At 52.2% G+C, this 8083-nt stretch overlaps 1 protein-coding gene across 1 annotated transcript; it reads right to left on the bottom strand.

The window, feature by feature from the left end:
• Positions 1-1739: 1739 nt before the first annotated feature.
• Positions 1740-5260, bottom strand: Fsd1 (fibronectin type III and SPRY domain containing 1). Its single transcript, NM_001106918.1, has 5 exons — positions 5072-5260; positions 4096-4191; positions 3684-3815; positions 3176-3277; positions 1740-2061 (listed from the first exon to the last, which is right to left on the bottom strand). The coding sequence occupies exons 1-5, from the start codon at positions 5084-5086 to the stop codon at positions 2035-2037; spliced, it is 372 nt and encodes a 123-aa protein (NP_001100388.1). The 5' UTR covers positions 5087-5260; the 3' UTR covers positions 1740-2034.
• Between the last annotated feature and the right edge of the window lie 2823 nt (positions 5261-8083).

Raw genomic sequence — 8083 nt, 5'->3', positions numbered from 1 at the left:
GACAGACTAGTTAACCATGAATTCCAGACCACTGAGACCTGGTCTCAAAAAACCATGTGCAGAGCCAATGAGGGAGATGACCAATGCTGACCTCTGACCTCCACACTAGCACACACATGACCAGCAGTGGGATGCACAGCTAGAGAGATGAGGGTAAAGTCCCTCTCATGCCTCAGTTTCCCCTGCCTTCAAACAGCTTGGAGAAGTCAGCTCTTCACACAAGGACAAATCCATCCATCTTGCCATCTGTTCTGCTGATGGTTCTACAGGTTAACCCTACCAGTCTGCTCTCAGATCCCAAGGGGCTGCAGGAAGCCAGCAACACCAAAACACCATGGGTCGACAGGGCAATGGTGCCAGGAGGGAGATGGGCAATTGGGAGATGTAGAGCTAAAGTGAGTGAGGACTATTCTATAAACCTGCTCTCTGTGCTCCCTACTTGTCAGTGAACACTCCCGTTCTTGTGCAGGCGTGCTCCCTCTCCTGCCTGGGAATGCTCCCCCTGCTCAGGGATGTTTCTGTGGGAGTGCTCCCTCTCCTGCCTGGGAGTGCTCCCCCTACTCAGGGATGTTTCTGTGGGAGTGCTCCCTCTCCTGCCTGGGAGTGCTCCCCCTGCTCAGGGATGTTTCTGTTGGAGTGCTCCCTCTCCTGCCTGGGAGTGCTCCCTCACTTTCCAGGGGATACTTCTTTAGCTGCCTGGGAGTGTCCCCTGTCAGGCTGTGTTCCCCATGTGCCTGTCTGTCCCTCCATATGCCTGAGAGTGCTCCCCACGTGCCTGCTTCCTCATCTGCTTATGAGTGCTCCTCACATGACCCGGAGTGCTCTCTTATCTGTCTGAGAGTGTCCCCTATTCCATCAGGCAATGTCCCCAACATGCTCATGTGTGTGCTCATTCACACCCCTGGCCACGCTCCCTCACTTGCCAAGGGGTGCTCCCCACCTGTCAAGGTGCACTCCGTGTGCCGGATGCCCTCGACGACCATCCAAGGGTGGTCCTCCTTGAGGCGGGGTGGGCCCTCGAAGTTGGTCCTGCGGTACTCCAGCACATAGTGGTCAATCTTGCTGTCCTCCTCTGGCATGTGCCATACCAGGGTCACACAGTTATCCGCCACGAGGGACTCAGCCAAGTTGATGATGGGGGCGCTGGGCACTGCCAAGGCCCAGGGAGAAGGGTCAACATCTGAGTCCTAGACTACTTTGGTAGAGCCCTGTGGGACTAGGGCTGAAGCTGGGACCTCTTGAGTTCACGTGAGCCCAGGTAGCGCTCTCTCTACACCTTCTCAGGTTACTACCATTTGGTATTCTTCCAAATTTCTCTACCAACTAGGGGTGTCCTCCTGAAAGTGCCAGCTCCCTAGGAGGTGCAGTGCCCTTGGATCCCCAGAACAGAGCTTTCCCAGGTCACCAGCGCCAGGTGGGCATGGTCAAATTGAAGACCCACAGACATGGCACCCATAGCCCTACCCCAAACTTGGTTGGGCTTGATTAGGATATACTGCCAAGAGAGCCCTGGCTGGTTTGTGAACCTGCCTTGGTTAGGTCCTGTCCACACAGCAACAGGCCCACTTCTGTGTGGGTGGGGCTAGACTAGATACCACCCATGACAGATACAGGTCGAATGCTGTGCAGTTGGGGCTCAGCCCAGGCTCCCTGTTTGGAGGGGTGGTACTTTCTGTCTCCATCCCAGTCTCCTCTCTCTCTCCCAGAGTCCTGGGCCCTGAGGCCAGTCCCCATCTCACCAGGCAGGAACTTGAGGGCCTGTAGCATCTGCCTTTCCTGTGTGAAGTCCACCATGAGGTGACTCATATTGTCACTGACCTTGGCTTTGAGTGATAGTCGGAAGGCGGGGGCCATGGTCACGCTGCAGGGAGATAGGTAGAAGCAAACCAATGGTGACTTGGTGGCAGAGTGGTCAGGCTGGGACATCTGGGGCCATGCGTTTCTGTGCAGTGCTCAGGAACCTGGCCTCCCCCAGTGGGTGTCCCACCTTCACACTGAGGCAGGACTCTGGGGTGGGGACCTGACCTCCACATCTTACCCATCTTTGATTTGCTTGGCGGCCTAGAAAAGAACAGAGCAGAAATCAAAGGTGCACATCAGCCAGATCTGTGCCACTACACAGGCAGGGAGACTGAGCCACAGTAGGTGGTATTTGGAAGAAATCTCTACCAGGAGGCAGAACTGACCCCTTCCTGGCCAGGTGTCAAAGACACAGACTAAAAGTACGGCAGCCCCACCCCACTCTGTCCCCGGTGCCTGGAAATTTTTTTTACTTTGTTTTGTTTTGTTTTGTTTTCCAGGCAGGATCTCTGTATAGCCCTGGCTAACCTAGAACTCACTCTGTAGACCAGGCTAGCCTCAAACTCCACAGACCCACCTACCTCTGCCTCCTGAGTGTGGGACTAAAGGAGTGTGTTACCACCAACTGGCTGTACTTTTAGTTTCTAAAATTACATTTATTTCTCCGTATGCATACGTTATAGAGGTCAGAGGACAATCTGTGGAAGTCAGTTCTCTCTTTTCACCAGATGGGGTGTGGGGATAAAACTTGGGTCATCAGACTTGGCTGCAAGGACCTTTCTCCTTTGAGTTACCTCACCAGCTCCAAGTCACACATTTAACAAACCAAAATATAGAATGGCCAAGCTTAATAGAAATCTCAGGGAAAAAGTAATAAACATTTCACAGTAAAAAAACCCATTCTAAGTGATGTTGACATGAAATTATACCAGTAATGTGTTTACTGAGCCAACTTGTTTTGCTTTTTGTAATGGGGTGTTATGGAGCCCAGACTGGCCTGGAACTCACTGTGTAACTGAGGCAGGCTCTGAACTCCTGATCATCCTCCTTGCTGGGGTGAGAGGTGTGCACTACTGCACCTGGCCTATACAGTGCTGGTGCATGCGTCTGGTGCATGCGGGGCATGCGCTCTACTTGCTGTGCCCCAAGTCCAGCCCTGCAATGAACAGTCTCCGAGACATGCTTACCCTTCATGCTACATGGAGGCACAATCTAAATAAAATGACTGGGGAGCTGGTGAGAGGGCTCAGAGGGTAGAGGCGCTTGCTACTAAGCTTGATGGGCCTAAAGTTGACCCAGAACCACATGAAGGCAAGACAGGATGGCTGTGGATTGCTTACATCCCTACCCTGGGGATCCACTCATTAACACTCACCTGAGGGAAGTCCTCTCTGTCTGCAGCCTGCAGGGTTTGGTTGGCTGTTTCCAGGAGCTCCTCAGAGCTCTCCAGGGCCCGTGTACAGGCAGTTAGCTGATTCTGCGGGTACAACAACAAATCCGTCAACCACCGTAAACACCCAGAGCTCTGACAGTCCCCGAACCCACAGCCCAGCAGGACTTCAGGTAGGAGGAGCTGACTGGAGCCTTGAGTTCTGAACTTGAGTCATGGCCTGGGTCATACCCAAGTCCTCCAGGCTCTCCTGATACCACAGATGGGAATGGAGTTTAGGTACAAAGTGAGAGGTGTCCATTTGGAAAGCCCATGAGAGCTGTAGGAGGTGTTTGATGGTGTTCCCCTGGTTCTTGGGGAAGTAATGAGAAGGACTGGAAAATACAGAGAGGTGGTGGTAATGGCGAAGGTGTTTTGGGGAAGGGCTGGGCCCTGGCTGGAGAGGGTTAGGAGGGGACCACAGGCTCTGGAGAAAGGGTGTGTGTGGTCATACCTGCAGCTCATATGTGCGGCTGGCCCTCTCCTGTTTGATCTTCATCAGCATGGATTCTCTCAGCTCCTCCAGAACCGACGTGAGGGACTGGAACTCCGCTTCCAGATCCTCCTGGACTTTGGCTGAGTTTGCCTGCATGGAAAGAGGCCAGCCACCATGAGGTTGGTACAGCAATGCATGTTTTAGCCCAAACCCTGGGGAGGCAGAGGCAGGGGGATCTCTTTGAGTTCAAATTCAGCCTGCTCTACAGAGCAAGTTCTAGGCTAGCAAGGTCTGCATAGAGAAACCCTGTCTCAAAAAAGAAAAGACTTTGTAGACAGGAAAACTGAGGTCTGGAGCGTCTCTAGCAGACAGAGTGGTACCTCTTGGCCTCTGCCCTGCACCCACATCTGCACACAGGATCAGATTTCACCTCTACATTCAACAGCATCTGCTTCAGGGAGTAGATGAAGGTCTGTGTCTCCTCATTCTTCATGGCCAGGGTAGTGACGATTTTTCTTAGCGCCTCCTGAGGGACAGAAGGAACATAGGCAGCAAGTTGTGTGAGTGCTGTCCTCCAGGAATGCAGGCCTGAGGTGAGGCTGTGGGATTCCTATAGTAGAGAAGGAAACTGGAGCTCACAGAGCCTCTCAGGGACAGACCCTGAGCATTGAGCTTACTTGGTTTTGATTTTGGGGTATGTGTGTGCGTATGTGTGTGTGTGTGTGTGCATGCACATACATGTGGAGGCCAGGTGTCAATGTTGGGTGTCTTCCTCTCATTATTTGAGCAGGCTTTCTTACTGAGCCTGGTCAAGGCCATCTGTAACTGAACTCCAAGGATCCTCCTGTGTCATGTCCCTAGGGCTGGGGTTACAGTGTATGCAGCTACACTAAACTAACTTCCTATGTGGGTGTTAGCGACTTGAACTCAGGTCCTCACGCTTACACAGCAAACACTTTACCCACCGAGACACCTCCCCAGCTCCTTGTTTAGTTTTGGAGAGTCTCACTGTGTAGCCCAGGCTAGCCTCGAACTCACATCAGCCTCTTGCCTCTACCTCTTGAGGCTAGGACACAGAAGAAATGCACCACCAGTAACCCAGGCCAGTATATGTATCTTTAAAGTTGAAGTTGAGCTACACTGAGAGAGTTGTCTGGGTGGGCAAGGCGAGTCCCAGAGTCCAACTGGGTATATGGAGAAACAAACTCCTGGGAGAGGCGTGGGAGAGGGGTCAGCCTGGGAAGCGGATGGGGTTCACTAGGGCAGCTGGAAGGTTTTGTTTGTAAAGAGCAGGGGTCTGCATGTTAACCAGAGCCGCGATGCGGTCGGCCCATACGGGGGAGGGGCGCTGCGGCATCACCTGGTCCCCTCCCTGTTCCCGTTCCGTGCATTCCTCCGGGTCCTACCCTCTGGTCCTCCATAGTTGTTGCCCTCGATCGCCCTGGCCCTGCTGCGGGTCCCTCTCAGCTGTTTCTCCAAACCCTTAAACCTCCTTGGACGCAGACAGCAGCCAATTAGTCCTCCGTGCCCTCTCCGCCTCCGCTGCCGCGCCCCCTGGTCAGCGCTCCATCACTACATATACTACGCATGCGCAAGCGCAAGCGACCGGCGGTGCTTGGGAAATGTAGTTGTCTTAGGCTACCCACCCTATCCTACAGTAAGAGCTGTCTGTCCTTCGATGGCTCACATGCTTGCCACTTGCTGCTTGTACAGTCAGTCAGAACTGAGCCATTATGGTCACACAGTGGGACATGGTCCTACGCATTACCCCAAACCCCAGATTATATCTCCCCCTAGAAACCTTTCTACCAGCCCTTGCTCTTCAGGGGTAGATATAGTTTATCTGCTGTCAGCCTGACAAAGGCTGAGGCAGAGGTTCTCAACCTGTGAGTCACAGCCCCTTTGGGGTCAAATGACCTTTTCACAGGAATAGCCTAAGACCCTCGGAAAACAAAGATATTCACATTATGATTCCTAACAGTAGCAAAATTACAGATATGAAGTAGCAATGAAAAAAATTAAGATGGGGGTCACCACAGCATGAGGAACTATGTTAAAGGGTCCCAACATTAGGAAGGTTCACCAACCCTAGGGTCTTCAAACACTGCCCTTCACCCAGGGCAGCTTCCTCCCCCACTCCCTTCATAACAATTCCAGGAACTGCCTCCTGAGAAAGTAGGTCATGGTTGTGGTTGGGTATGAGACAACTCTCTTGGTCAACTATTACTGCATTGGCCACTGACCCCAGAGTGGGGCTGAGGCTGGAGGCTGACTGACAGAACCACTCACCATGTACAATCTCCACTTCTTCCCAGACCTTGGGGTGGCTATGAGAACCTGTAAGAGGCAGACTTGGCCTGGGCAGGTTAAGACCACTTCATCCACACAGACAGGTCCTAACCTTCCAGTGGGATTGAAGGTAACATAGTTGGCTGGGGACGACTGTATACTCACAGCCCACCAGCTATCCTTATGGGTCGACTGAGAACAGGGTCAGACTAGCCTGCAACTCACAGACACTCCCGGCCTCTGCTGCCTGAGTGCTGGGACTAAAGGTGTACACTCCACACCAGGCATGGCAGTGGCAGTGGTGGTGGCAGTGGTTTATTACTTGTATGAATCCACAGTTACCACAGAATTCTGCTGACATGGCCTAGCCCCATGCCCAGAACTGCAGACTGCAACAAGGGAAAGACTTGAAACCCAGGAATGTAGGCAGGGGATTCCTAAGTTACATTGTCCGGCTAACCTCATTCTCCATATGTAGCCGAGGCTTTCCTTGACGTTCTTTTTAAATTAGGGCTTTATTTTTTATTTTTTATGGACATTGATGTTTTGCCTGCATGTCTGTCTGCGTGAAGGTTTCAGATACCCTAGAGCTGAGCTGCCATGTGGGTGCTGGAAGTTGAACCAGGTCCTGTGGAAGAGCAGACTACTCCTTAGCGCTGAGACATCTCTCCGACTCTGCCCTTGAACTCTTGGTCCTCCTACCTCTACTGTGCTGAGATGGCAGCTATGCCCCACCACATCTGTGTTATGGGGTGCTGGGGTTGGAACCCAGGCCTTGTGTGCTCTGGAAGAGTGCTCATGCCCTGAACCCATGGCCTCTCATCTCTCACCATCCCTGTGTCTCAAACCCCACTCTTGTTTTTCCTCTGCATCCTTTATAGAATTTTCCAAAGACGTTTCCATCCCCATGACCCCAGTCTCTACACTCACAGATAAATGCATACTCTCTTTTGGATGTGGAATACTTTGGGGGAAAATGACACATGGGGTGGAAGGAACTTGACCCCTTTCTCCTCACAGCCTAGAACACAGGATGTCTGCCTACCCTCTGTCTTTACTCACCCCCAGTGTCACTTCAGTGGAGTAGGATTGGGTGGATGCTGTGACAGGAAGAGTGTGTGTGTGTGTGTGTGTGTGGTGGTTGGGGTGACACGGGTGCAGCATGGTGAACCTGGGGCCTGATGATTCGGGGATGGGGTCTCCCCAATGAGTGTTTATCCTGCTGCAGCTCTGGGGTTAGTATATGGGGTCCCCACTTTGTGTATCCCTTCCGGTTGTCTAGCCTACTTCAGCTGCCTGATTCCTCATCAGAACCACCCTGAACTTCAGTCTCCTTTTCAGGATATTTGGGCCCTCTTGGAGGTTGGGTGCCCTTATAGAGTCTTCAGAGGAATCCAAACCACAACCTAAATACCAGCATGTGGAGCCCCAGCCTCTCTGACCCTCACACTTTTTTGTTCCTTTGAGACAGGATATTGCTTTTGGGAGTCAGGTTCCCACTCTGTAGTTCAGACTGGCCTGGAACTCAGAGATCTGCTTTGTTTTGCTGTTGCAGAGTTGGAATAAATGCATGATTTACCATGCTTGGCAGGGATTTAAAGCACACACACACACACACACACACACACACACACACACCCCTGGGTTGTTTGTGTGCATGTGAATTCAGGTACCCCCAGAGGTTAGAGATGTGGGATCTCCTGAAGCCACATTAACCCTGAGCCGTCTCGCCAGCCCCTCCCCTTTCCCTTTTTTTTTTTTTTTTTTGGTTCTTTTTTTCGGAGCTGGGGACCGAACCCAGGGCCTTGCGCTTCCTAGGCAAGTGCTCTACCACTGAGCTAAATCCCCAACCCCCCCCCCCCCTTTCCCTTTACTAAGTGAGCTGTGGGGAATGGAACTCAGGTCACAGGCTTAGCAGCAAGTGGATTTACCTGCTGACCCCTTTGTTTTTTTTTCTTTCGTGTGTGTGTGTGTGTGTGTGTGTGTGTGTGTGTGTGTGTGTGTGTGTGTGTGTGTATGTGTATGTGTTTGCATGTGTGTGCATGCACAAAGGCCCAGCATTCACCTGGGGCATCTTCCTCAAATCCATCTCCACTAATTTTTGGAGATTTAGTCTCTCTGTGGCCTGA

This window comes from Rattus norvegicus, chromosome 9, assembly GCF_036323735.1.
Source record: "Rattus norvegicus strain BN/NHsdMcwi chromosome 9, GRCr8, whole genome shotgun sequence".
NCBI lineage: Eukaryota > Metazoa > Chordata > Mammalia > Rodentia > Muridae > Rattus > Rattus norvegicus.
This window is presented reverse-complemented; position numbering and strand designations above follow the sequence as displayed.

Bases quoted from the DNA above. Each gene is read 5' to 3' on its own strand.
- Fsd1 (NM_001106918.1), bottom strand. The intron at 3,278-3,683 runs GTATGACCACAC...TTGTACCCGCAG, and splicing joins GCCGCACATATGAGCTGCAG to AATCAGCTAACTGCCTGTAC. The intron at 2,062-3,175 runs GTGAGTGTTAAT...GTTCTTTTCTAG, and splicing joins ACAGAGAGGACTTCCCTCAG to GCCGCCAAGCAAATCAAAGA.